At 35.9% G+C, this 13,957-nt stretch overlaps 1 protein-coding gene across 1 annotated transcript; it reads left to right on the plus strand.

The window, feature by feature from the left end:
- Nucleotides 3,798-9,349, plus strand: LOC109726024 (protein SIEVE ELEMENT OCCLUSION B-like). The gene is made up of 6 exons (XM_020255456.1): nucleotides 3,798-3,989; nucleotides 6,399-6,847; nucleotides 6,927-7,036; nucleotides 7,352-7,977; nucleotides 8,083-8,385; nucleotides 8,692-9,349. Exons 1-6 carry the CDS (start codon nucleotides 3,798-3,800, stop codon nucleotides 9,010-9,012), a joined length of 2,001 nt encoding a protein of 666 aa, XP_020111045.1. The 3' UTR covers nucleotides 9,013-9,349.

Below are 13,957 nucleotides of genomic sequence, written 5' to 3' on the forward strand. Positions count from 1 at the left end.
TAAATTGAATTGTGAAATTTAATTACAATACTTTACAAAAATTTAAATTAAAAATTATAATATATTAAAGTTTGAGAATTAAAATGTGGAGCTTTTTATATTTTAAATACCAAAAAAGTGTTTTAATCATGTGTTGCAGTGTTAATATGATTAATGACGTGACGACAATTAAAATGTCATATTACTGTTTCACATGGGCGATATCTCAACATTAAGTCTGTTTACTGAATTGTGAAATTTAATTACAATAGTTTATAAAGATTTAAACCAAAATTTATAGTATATTAAAATTTAAAAATTAAAGTGTGAAGCTTTTTATATTTTAAGTGCCAAAAGTGTGTTTTAAGGTTTAACCCACACTTATCATTTTGACTAAATTACATAGCGTGTTTGGTTCGAAGTCGGAGTCGGAATCGGAATCGGAATCAAAATAAGCTGGAATCGAAATCGGAATGACTCATTACCTAATTCCGTTTGGTTCATCACCTGAATCGGAATCGGAATAAATCATTCCCATTGTTGGTGTTTGGTTCAAGTGGATATAAAAAAAATAATCAAATTAATATACTAACATNATTATCTTTATAATATATTAATTTAAATTCAAATTCATAAGTTAGATTCGAAATACTTGATTAAATTTTAATTTTTAATTTAAGTTCAAATTAAAATTTAAAATTATATATTTAATTTTTAAATTTTAACTCATATTTTAATTAAAAAAGTTGAAAAAATAAATTTAATCTGAATAAATATCAATTCCGTCCGGATTCAACTTCCAATCCGGCATCCTAGGCCGGATTGAAAAAAAGGGTGATTGGGGAATTCCCATTCCACTCGGGAATTGGAATCGGAATGGGACTCTCGCGTACCAAACACCCACAAACGGATTCACCCATTCCGATTCCGATTTCATAATAAAAAAGAAGCGAACCAAACACACCCAAAATGTTCACAGGGGAGTGCGGTGTGAACTATGATGATAAAATGATCATTTTACTTCTCATCATTTTCGTCTTCTCCCTCATCTTGCTCATCCGCCGCCTCGATCGGCTGCGGTTCGGGCCTCGATCACCCGCAGTTCCTCTCCATTTTCTTCTCCATCTGCTCCCCTTCTCCTCTGCACCCTCGTCGCCCCTCCATTTCAGCGACAGTAGGAAGAAAATCGAGTTGGGCGTGGATGGAAAAGTGGGCAAGGCTAGGTAACGAGGGTGAAGGCGAGGCGACGGAAGAGGACGATGGGGTGTTTGTATGCGTGGACGGAGATGTGGGCGAGGACGAGGCAGTGGAGGAGGGCGAGGCGGCAAGGCGGAGGAGGGCGAAGCACAGTACATAGGGCGGAGGGTATTTTTGGCATAAAAAATATTTTATAACGGAATCCTAACGGATCACTAACAATAGGAGGTGAAGTGAATATTTTTTATTTTACAAGAAGGTAAAATATAGATTTTTAAATGACAGAAAAAAAAAAGTAAAAATTGACAGAAAGGGTATATGTAATTTAGCCTATAACGTTATTTTAACTTTTGTAATTCCAAGCATATGTACTTTGCTACAGGGCCAAGATAAGAATATTTAATTGCAGCTTTTGAGGACAAATTCCCATCATTCTTTTACCCTTTTTCTTTTTGGATAAATTAAATTTGCGGATGGAATGCATAAAAAGTCCCTTCACTAATGTATATTAGGAATGGATAAAGTATTAAAATATAAACTTTAGTTTAATTAACTAATTTAAGGAAAATGATTGATTTAGATGCTAATTAACTAAACATATTGAAATATATGTTTCTCTGTACGTAAGAAACATTGCATAACTTTTTCTCGCCACTAAAGTTGGGGGATTCAAATTATAACTTTTACTTTTTAATTTCAAAATTATATTTTGACAACTTATTGTTACGTCGAATAATTCGGACTTTTTAAATTATTGAGTCACTATTATGAAATATATATAGAGAGAGAGAGTTAGACTGTTATACTATCGATAACACGAAGGCCTCCATATTATTAGGTTGTTTTCAATAATACGGCTTTCAAATCAAAGATCGGTCCGTTAGACTTGATCTATACTGTTGAAATTATTTAAAAACTAAATTTCATAGTTTTTCAACATTATTTAGCTAGTGATTAAGATGTTTCAAAATTAACACTTTTAATTGTTGATGTTATACGTTTGTAAATTTAACAGTGTAAAACAAAACAAATCTGATAAAATTTTTATAAAAAATTATTTTCACTATTTAGAGTAAAATTAGTAAATCCGTTCTTAAATTTAAATTTTTTATCATCATTTTTATGAGATTTGTATTTTCAGCCGTTTATTTTTAGATTGCTCGTTTGATAGGTAAATGATATCGAAAAACTATTAAATTTAGTTTTCAAATGCTTTCAATAATGTAGATCAAATCTAACGAAACTGATCGTCGATTTGGAAGCTGTATCATTGAAAATAATTTGATAGCACGGAGGTCTATGTGATATCGATAATATACCAGCCGGACTCTTATAATTAATTAAACACCTGGTGATCATCATACATAGGGCCTACTAAAGTGATCATCATAATCACTAATTAGATATTTAGAATCACGAGGCCTCTCTTTAAACTTTAATAATTGTTGCTTTTTGGTGCCATGGAATAGATGTCTCCAAAATCCCAGTAGTTGTCCTGTGAAGTAAGGTATAGCTTAGCTTTTTCATTGTATTTGTTATCCAAAAGATATATTTATGAATATCTTGTTCGGCATATCCATTTTGTTTACCGGAGTGAAATGCAAGGTACTCGATACCCGAGAAAGTATATGTGGCCTCCTAAATTATATTTTAAGATATTTAAGATATTCTGTTGGCTTAAAAGGGTCAACATTCTGTCATATGGCGGTATGCCAGATTGGACCGAGTCATGTTTGAAAATCCAACTGAGTCATGTTTGAAATGGCGTGGGATCGGATTGGATCGAATCATATTCGAAGTGGTAAGAGGCTGGTTGGACGGAGTTACAATCGAGACCCGTAAATACTGTGTTTGTACGCTTTAAGAGGCCGTTTCGTTAGATGTGATATCAAATGCAGTGTAGTTAAAAATATACGCAGTTAAAAATGCAAGAATTACAACTACATACATCCTGTTTGGTTGGATGTAGTAAAAAGTACTGCAACTATAAATAATTTGTTTGATTGCATACAGTTAAGAAATAATTTTTAAAATTTTATCATTTTATATATATGATAGTGAGATTATCTCCAATATAAAAATATATATATTTTTATTTAAAATATAATTAGGGACGTAAACTTATCTGTTGTTTAAAGTTACTCCTTTCAACTACTGCAGTTGGAACCACAGTCAATTTGAGCGTAGTTCCAACTGTTGTAGTTGGGCCTCTTCCTATAGTTTTTCCTACAGCAGTTGAAGTTAAAAATATCATATACCAAATGTTGAATATGTATTTGCATATAGCTGCACCTGCAGTGCAATTGCAACTACATGCAACCAAACGATTGCATCTTTCTAACGGCTTGAGTTTTAGGGATTAATTATTAATAGCTGGCGCCCAATGATCCGACAAAATCATCACCCCGATCCGAATGCGTTATGCTCAGAAGTAATAACTGTCGGTGTACTGTAATGAACAAACTAAAAGCAAAGCGATTCAAAGATAATCTTAAATGGTGTACTTTTTCACTCTATATAAAGCCCATGTAAGAAGCCCCAGATGACAAAGTGCAGAAACCAAGCAGTTCTCTTCTTTCAACTCTAGTTGCATTGCAGTGCTGCAGGTTTAAGCAGTGAGCATGGCATCTTTCGCCGCGGGGATGGCGGCGCCGATAAGGGGCGAGCGGCACCTCTTCTCGGCGTCGGACGACAGCGCGATCATCAAGCAGATCCTGGCGACGCACACCCCCGACGGCCGCGAAGTCGACGCCAGGCCGCTCCTGCAAGTGGTCGAGGACGTTCTGCAGCGCGCCACTCCGACCGTCGTCGTGGTAAGATCAACTGTAAACCAAGATGTCTTAGGTTCGTTTGGACCGGTCGGATCGTAAACTAGTCCTAGCCTAGGCCAAGTCACATTTTTGAATTCGATTTGGTCGAAAACCGCAAAATGTCGGTTAATCATTATTCAACCACTCAACCCAGTTTTGACCTAACGTACAATGATTCATTAAATCTGATCACTATATATATATATATATATATATATTAGTAAATTAATAATTTAAAGTAAAAATATATAGAATTTATCTGAACTATGGATCATATTGAGTCTACTATTCGACCTTTCAAAAATTTAATTCTTACTATTCAATATTTCAATTTATTTGTGATAAATTGGACAACGGCATTCTGACTTTAAAATTTAAGCTAAAACTTTTACTTTAATGAATTTACAGTTGCGAGAACTGTGTTGAATCTAAAATATATAAACGCCGCTCTCTGTTAGCTTAAGTTTTTAAGAGTGCAATAGTTATTTCGTATTCTTTAACAAATTGCATGAAATATATTAACATAAATTAAATCTGTAAACATAAATGCCGCATTCAAACTTCAAAGCGAAAGTGCTATTTATCGTCTGGAATCAAATAAATGAAAAGATTGGTTTAAATTGTCGGATTGTCGATTCAAAACGGTTCATACTTCACATAAGTTATGTGTGTAAAATATGTATTAGAATATTGTATTAATTTCCATATATAACTGACCGTCCCTAACTCGGTTGGTAACCGAGATCCCAAGTTCGAATCCTAATTGATTCACATTTCCAGCTAAGTTTATTTCTAAATAAAATAAACGAAGCAGATAGCATATGCTAAGTACCTATCTATCAAAAAAAAAAAAATCCCAATATATGGATTTTAACATAATTTTATCTATATTTGGATTTATGATTACTAGAGCCACCACTCTCTGATCAAGTAGTAGAAGAGAAGGCCCACCAGTAGAGACCGTTGGAATGCTCGAGGCCTTAGCATACACCATCCATAAATCTCCTGCGAGTAATTTTTTTAAAAAAAAAATTAATGTTTATATATTCATGTACAAATGTTATAACTTTTAGATATATCCATGTATATAGCACTTTTTACTAATTCCTTTTTACTACTATAATTACTTCTCTATTCATGAATTGACAAAAAATAAGTGGACGTAGTATTACTCATATTAATATTCCTTCGCCATTCATTTATCTTCATTTCCAACAAAATAGACCATCAATTCATTGTTTTTAGCGGCTCTTGAGATTTGCGTGTTTCATGTGGGACGATGATTGATGGTATGTATCCATTGATGTTATTATCTAAAAAATGTAGTTTTTTGAGAAAATCTAAAAGGTAAGTTGATAGAGATATACGACCGCTTCATATAATATTTATATATATATATATATAGAGAGAGAGAGAGAGAGAGAAGAGAGAGAAGAGAGAGACTACTATGCTATCGAAAGCAACGGAGCCTTCCGTGCTTCCAGCTTATTTTCGATGTTGCGACTTTTGAATCGTCGATCGCTTCGTTAAATTTGATCTAGAGTATTTGGAGTACCTAGAAAATAAATTTTATTATTTTTCGTTATCATTTGCCTAGTGATCGAGATGGGCTCAAAATTACAAAATTTCAATGGGCCATAGTGACGCCGTTTGCAAGTTAAACGTGTAGAATATCCAAATCACGTGAAATTTGATAGAAAATTCTTTATACTATATAAAACAAGATCAATATCTTTGATTTAAAATTTTAATGTCATATTATTACATTTATAGATTTTTATTTTCAGCCGTTGATTTTGAGCCCATTCGTTCACTAGGCAAATGATATGTAAAATCATAAATTTATATTTAAGTACTTCAAATACTCTAATCAAGTTTAACGGAGCCGATGCGATTGAAAGTCGCAACATCGAACCGAGCTGAAAGCACGAAGGCTCCGTGCTTTCGATCAGCATACGTAGCTCTCACACTCTCTTCCTCTCTTCTCTCTCTCTCTCTCTCTCCTCTCTCTCTCCTCTGTCTATATATATATATATATATAGATTTAGGCTACTATGCTATTAATAGCACCAAGTCATTGGTGCTACCAAGTTTTTGGCCATTGGATTAAGAGATGTGTGGTTAGGATAATGTGGGCCCCCTATAGTTGAGTGGATAGTTGGTTGAATAGTATGATCTAATGGGTGTAAATGATCAAAAGGATAGATCTAACGGCGGAAAATTTGATAGCACCAAGTGTTTCGTGCTATTAATAGTATAGTAGCCGGACTCTATATATATATATATATATATATATATATATATATATATATAGTGTCAATGCGTGATGTTTTAAGTGAGGAGAAGTATCTAGTACAGTAGCTTAAGCGTTAGAGAAAAAGCATCTCATTTTGCGTGGAATGATTATTACAGATTACGTGCAAGTGTTCGGGTGGCAGCGACGCGCACGCAATAACTCTGACTCTCTTCAACTCGCTCTCGAGCTACTCCTGGGACGCCAAAGTCGTCCTCGCACTCGCGGCGTTCGCGGTGAGCCACGGTGAGTTCTGGCTCACCGCGCAGCTCCACACGGTCAGTCCGCTCGCGAAGTCCATCGCGCTGCTGAAGCAGCTCCCCGACATTCTCGAGCATACCGACATTCTCAAGCCGCGATTCGACGCCGTCAACAACCTCATCAGGGCCATGCTGGATGTCACCAAGTGCATCATACAGTTCACAGAGCTTCCTTCTGAATACATCTCCGTCGACTCCCCCGACATGTCGACGGCGATGGCCCACATCCCGACTGCGGTGTACTGGACCATAAGAAGCATCGTCGCTTGTGCTGCACAGATCATTGGGCTCATAGGCCTCGGTCATGAGTAAGCTTAAACTATTAGAGAACGGTGTTTTACATTTTACGTCAGACTTTTTTATGATTTTTTTTTTTTCGATTTTTAGGTACATAACCTCTACCACTGAGGCATGGGAACTATCAAGCCTAGCCCACAAAGTTAGCAATATTCATGGCCATCTCACAAAGCAACTCAACCTTTGTCATCGATACATTGGTTTGGAATATTTTATCTTATACTTATCTATACAATTAGAAAGAACGCTCGATCATTACTCACTATTATATGAAACAATTATTTTTTTCTAAAAGTTTAAGCTGACAGAGAATAATATTCTTAATATTTATGTTCAACATTTCCTTTTGTGTTTGCGCTTGAGACTATGAAACAAGCAGCCTAGAGCTAGCACTCAAACTTAGAATCTTCTGCTCTAATATTATGTCAAATGATGTAAAAAAATAACTATCAGAGAACACTATTTTTAGTATGTTTATATTCAAAATCTATACACGGAAATACATATGCATGCAGATGAGAAGAAGCAAGTTGAATCGTACCAAAATCTAGTGCGACTGTTCGACACGGTGCACATCGACAACATGAAGATCCTTCGGGCATTGGTCTCCTCGAAGGAAGACCATACAATTTTCGACGGCACGACCAAGCGAAGAGTTAGCATCGACGTGTTGCGACGAAAGATCGTGATGCTATACATTTCCGACCTCAACATCAGCAATGAGGAGCTACTCATGCTGGTCCAGATTTACAATGACATCCACCACGGGAGACTGGAGCGGCACTACGAGATTATTTGGTTGCCGATAACCGATAAGCACGACCCATGGGACGAATCCAAGGACGCGACGTTCCACCGCCTGGTGTCGGTCATGCCATGGTACTCGGCGCACCATCCTTCATCGGTCGACCCCGTGGTGGCGAAATACGTAAGGGAGATGTGGCACTTCGAGAAGAAGCCCTTGTTGGTAGTGTTGGATCCGCAAGGGAGGGTAGTCTGCCCTAATGCACTCCACATGATATGGATATGGGGAAGCCTGGCTTACCCCTTCACCAGCAGTAGGGAGGAGGCTCTTTGGAAGGAGGAGACTTGGCGACTTGAGTTCCTCATCGACGAGATCGATCCCATTCTGCTGAGCTCGGTATTCAAAATCTTTAACGGTCGAAATTAAGCCAGTAATAGTGACCATATTTAGTGAATCTTCTATTTACCATCTAATGTTAGCGTTTGTTCACGTCTTGAACAGATTAAAGAAGGGAAATACGTGTGCCTATACGGAAGCGAGGACATCGAGTGGATACGGAAGTTCACGACGCTGATGAGGCATGCGTGCGAAGAAGTTGGGGTTCAGGTGGAGATGGTGTATGTCGGGAAGAGCAATCCCAAGGAAAGGGTGCGGAAGGTGGTGGCAGCCATTGCGGCAGAGAAGCTCAGCAGTTATTGGGAGGACCTTGTCATGATCTGGTTCTTCTGGGTTCGGCTGGAGAGTATGTGGCACTCTAAGATACAACGCGGGAAGAGTGTTGACGATGACCCTATTATGCAGGAGGTGATATCGAACACTCGTTTTTCTCTAAAAGCTAGAAACTACTAAAAACTCTGAAAAAATTATAAATACTAAAAACACTGTCCATGCGAACTCATCTATTGAAAAAAAAAAAGCCTATAATTTGGAGAAAATCCAACCGTTCATGTTAGGAGTACACACATGCCAATTTGGCTGTTCTCTTACTTTTCTTTTTCCTACTACAACTTAGCATAGAGCTTCTGCTGTGGCGAAAAGTCGATACGACTTTAGTGCTTCTCCTAGTAGAAATACGGAAATATTTATTAAACAGAATTGCACATTGAATAGGTAATGACGATGTTGAGCTTTGACGGGAGCGATGAAGGGTGGGCGGTGATCAGTCGGGGGTCGTTCGAGATGGTGAAGTCGGGAGGGAAGAAGCTCATCGACTGCTTGGTGCAGTTCGATGAGTGGAAGGCCAGTGTTGAGGGGGAGGACGGCTTCGTCCGAGCGCTCACGACGGCGCTGGTGCCGCACCAAACTCGCGAGCACTGCACACGCCTCATCCTGCCGGTGGATGCCCGCCGCATACAGGAGCAGCTGGTGGTCTGCGCCGAGTGCAAGCGCCCCATGGAGAAGTACGTGCTCTACCGCTGCTGCAACGACTAGTTACGGCTTAACCAGCATTAATAATCTAGGCTCAGGTGAATGACACACTAACAAATTACTTTAGAAAAGCTCTATAATGACTGTGCATGATGGCATGTAAATGTGATACACACCATTAGCATAGAGCCTTCACGAAATAATTTGTCAGTATGTCGTTCACCTCACCCAAAATAATTTCTAGACCTCGTCTGATATATATCTTTTTTTTATTTTTTTTCAAGTAGAAATTTTATGTGAAAGGATTGGAGTGGATTGTGAATTGTTTGTCGTCTTTTATGCGAGTGCTTGTGTGGCAATAAAATACAAAAACTTGGAAATAATTTTCTTTTTTTTCTCTCTTTTTTTTTCTAGCGTATCTATTTAGTTCCGTGTAATTGCAACTGCATTATAAATCTGAGTTACATGTAGGTCAATTTCATTATATTACTATTTAGCTTCTATATATAGAACTAGATTGCAATACTATCAATAACACCAAGCTATTGCTGCTATTAGTTTTTAACTCTTGGATTGAAAAATGTACGGTTAGGATGATGTGGGCTCCCTAGGGTTGAGTGGGTGATTGGTTGAATAGTATAATATAACAGATAAAAATAATCAAAGAGTTAAATTTGACGGTGGAAAACTCGATAGCACCAAGCCGCTATCGATTGTATCCCAGCCGGACTGTTTATATATATAGTTTTAATATTTTTTTTCTAAATTTTAAAAATATTTTTTGATATCGGCAATTTTCGAAGGGTTTTTACGTAATTAGAGTTGGACAAGAGGGGTTAATCCAATTTTTAAATTGATTCCCATGTGCATTAGTCAATGACCTAACTCCGTACTTCATTTGGAGCAAAACTATTTAATTAATCCCCATTTTTCACGCACGCGAAGCATTTTAGTCAACTATTTATTTGTATTTGCATGCCACAATGGAATTACTTGAAGTGTACAAGTTAAAATAACCATTAAAAAATAAGCTCAAACATTAATTCCTTTATAATCCACTTAATTATAAAAAACAATGCGTAGAGATAAGTACTAGGTAGAAACATATAGAACTTAACTGAACTATAGATCATTTTGAGTCAACTATTTGATTTTTTAAAATTTTAATTTTATTTATTAAATATTTCTGGTCGTTTGATTTGAATTGAAAGTACTAGGTAAAAATGGACAGAATTTAATTAAGCTATGGATCATTTTGAGTCGACTATTCAATTTCTTAAAATTTTGATTTCATTTACTAAATCTTTCAATTTGTCTAATTTGAATTGAAAGTACTAGGTAAATACGTACAGAATTCAACTATGGATCATTTCGAGTCTACTATCCAATTTTTTAAAGTTTCGATTTTACTACTAAATCTTTCAATTCATTTGATTTGTTAATTTCAAATTTTAAAATCATTAATTACTTTAATAAATTTATAGCAGCCCGAATTATATAAAAATATACTAGTTAAATATGTAAAAATAAAGGATAAACTTCAAATAACCCCCATGTGGTTTCACATTTCTCACTTCCTCACTTTAGTACCCTGTGGTTTAAAGTGTATTAAGTTTGCCATTGTGATTTCACACTTTCTCACTTTAGTACCCTGTGGTTTAAAGTGTATCAAGTTAGTACCCTATGGTGTTGCATTTTTCTCTTTTTATTATCCATTTCCCTATTTTTTTTCGTTAAATCAGTGACAAAGTTAAAATTAAAGGATACTAAAGTGAATATTCAATAAGCCTAGGTAGGATATCTGAAGTTTTTTTTGTATATGATTTAACGAAATATTAACGAAGGAAAAAAATCAGTGACAAAGTTAAACTAAAAGTTATTAAAGTAAATATTCGATAAATCTAGGTAAGATATCTGAAGTTTTTTATATATAATTTAACGAAATATTAACAAAGAAGCTGACGAAAAGAAAAAAATAAAATCACGGAGTACTAAGCTGTACTCAACAGGGACTAGGCCTATAGGCCGCAACTGTAAACCTCTCTTGTTTCTCTAAACACAAATAGGGTATATTCTTGTTTACTCAAAAAAAAGAAATCACGGGGTACTAAATTGATGCACTTTAAACCACATGATACTAAATTGAGAAAGTGCGAAATCATAGGGTACTAAATTGATACACTTTAAACTATAGGATACTAAAGTGAAAAAGTGCGAAAATACAGGGGTGGTATTTGAAGTTTTTCCAAAAATAAATGACGTGATCAAATAATTAAAAATTTTGATAGTACAATTATTAAAATCTTGAAAAATTAGGCAGCTGAATCAAAATAATTCATAGCTCACATAAGCATTGCACATTGTGGCCTAATTTCTACTGTTCAAATTGTACTCCAATATTCTCTGCGTCTTTACTCGAGAGGTACAGTGTAATCTTTCAATTGGTTTGATTTGAATTGGAAGTACGAGATAAAAACGTACAAAATTCAACTATGGATCATTTCAAGTTCACTATCCAATTTTTTAAAGTTTTGATTTTACTACTAAATCTTTTAATTCATTTGATTTGTGCCCGTCAACAGTATGCTAACTTTAAAATTTATAGCAACACGAATTATATAAAAATACACTAGCTAAATATGTAAAACTAATAAATGACGTAATCAAATAAATGAAAATTTTGATAGTATAATTAAAATTTTGAAAGAATAGGCAGTCGAATCAAAATAATTCATAACCCATATCAGTATTGTACATTGTGGCCTAATTTCTACTCGAGAGTTGCCGTGTAATCTTTTAATTGGTTTGATTTGAATTGGAAGTGCTAGGTAAAAATGTACAGAATTCGACTATGGATCATTTCAAGTTTACCATCCAATTTTTTAAAGTTTTTATTTTACTACTAAATCTTTCAATTCATTTGATTCTTGTCAGTCGACGGTATGCCGACTTTAAAATTTATAGCAACACGAATTATATAAAAATATACTAGTTAAATATATAAAACAAATAAATAACGTAATTAAATAATTAAAAATTTTGATCGTATTAACTAAAATTTTGAAAGATTAGGCAGCTGAATCAAAATAATTCATAGTTCAGATAAGTGTTGCACAATGTGGCCTAATTTTTATTGATAAGTGTTGCACAAATTGTACTCTAATATTCTCTGCGTCTTTACTCAAGAGGTGCCGTGGACCGCACGGCACCTTAACCGTTAAATATGTACATAAACTTTCCCAAATTTTTTTCATCTAAGCTTTCGATCACTATTATTACTAATATTATCTTTCCCTAGCTATTCTCTCTAAACAATGGAGCTATTTAATTCCCCTGTAATTCTATTACTGCTGATCATCATCTCCTCCCATCTTATTCTGCTTCAACACAGTACTGTCACAGCTCTTGATCATTCCTTGCAACCCAAAGAGGAGCACAAACAACTCAAAGGTTTTTAGATCAATTAATATCTCTCTCTCTCTCTCTCTCTCTCTCTCTCTCTCTCTCTCTCTCTCTATTTTATCTTGGTTTTTTGTTTTCTTATCTCTCTCTATATTTCTTGTTGTTAATTTGCTATGTTATTAGTATTGAGTTACTGATTAATTTGTTGCGCTTTCTTAGCTAAGTTTTCTTCTTTTTAAAAGCAGAATTAGAAGCTCTAATTTAAAATTTTTGTTTCTTATCATTACAGAAGCACCAAACTGTTTGACAAAAGTTCTGCAACAAGAGAATTTCAAACTAAAACTTTTGTATTTGAATAGCAGTGAGAATTTTAGGCACAAACTTGATAAGATTATCAAAGGGTGAAATCGATACAACATAAATTTGTTTAACTAGAAAATCACAAAACTTGACACGACACGACACGACAAAAAAATAAGTCAAATCGGCACAAGTAACACGATTATCAAACACGAGTACGATTTGCGACTCTGAATTGATTTTTTCGAATATTCATAAACTTATTTTAGCTTTCTGTCACAATAGAAAGTTTGGATTTTTTTTTTTTTTTTTGGTTAAAATCCTCTAGTAATGATTGTTGCAGCTTTCTGTTGCAGTAGAAACTCTGTACTTTTCTGCGCGTCAAATGCTTTACTAAAAACTGAGGTAGTGAGATTTGGTTGTGCAGGTGAAGATTTCAGTCCTTACCCTTTTCACCGCCGTCGCCGCCCCCGACCGCGGGGCGAGATATTCCACCCGCCGACCGGCCAGTGCGTGCTCCGGTCCTTATATATTGTATATTTTATATTAAAAATAGATATTTTGTTACGTTTTAATCAATATTCGATAGGTAAAGATTTCTTATATTTATTATAATAATAAAATATTATAAACTAAAGAGAGGCGGCGCTTCGTACGCGTATGTGTATGTTCATACTGCATGTACTCATTGTGAGGACTGTGTGCCTGTGAAAATAATGAAAGCTTGTATATATTTAAGTGTAATGTAATAATAACCGCTATGTGGCTTGACATTCTTTTAAACTAGCCCTGCCAGGGTTGTACTACTCGGGCGAGGTAGTCGGCAGGTACGTTGAAACTCTAAGCATGATAGATACATTACGTGCTAACTACTTTGTCAGAGTACAACCTATGACAGGGGGTGGTTTAAAAATAAGGCGATATAACAAAAGGGCGAATTGAAGGGCGTCATCTTCGCTGATGCAACATGACAAACTAGTTGTATTTGGTGACTCGTGGTCGGACTCCTAAGGGTCGATGAGACGTGCCTAATCTCTGCTAGTGTAAGAAGCTTAGCTGTAGGTTCGTTTGGTGCCAGGGCAGCGACTACTGGCAGCTCTCCACACAAGAGGCCTTGCCGCAGCCGTTGTGGCTGGTGACGCTCAGGCTGCCCAGCGTATACTACGAGTCGACGTGCCCGACCGGGCGCGGCTGCCGGACGTCCGTCATCATGCAGGGGACGTGGCAGTCCTTAAAGACGCCGCACATCATGGTGCTCAGCCTGACGCTCGTGCCCGGCTCAAAGTCGACCAACCGCTCTAAGCTA

The sequence above is a fragment of the Ananas comosus genome, linkage group 20, assembly GCF_001540865.1.
Source record: "Ananas comosus cultivar F153 linkage group 20, ASM154086v1, whole genome shotgun sequence".
Classification (NCBI taxonomy): domain Eukaryota; kingdom Viridiplantae; phylum Streptophyta; class Magnoliopsida; order Poales; family Bromeliaceae; genus Ananas; species Ananas comosus.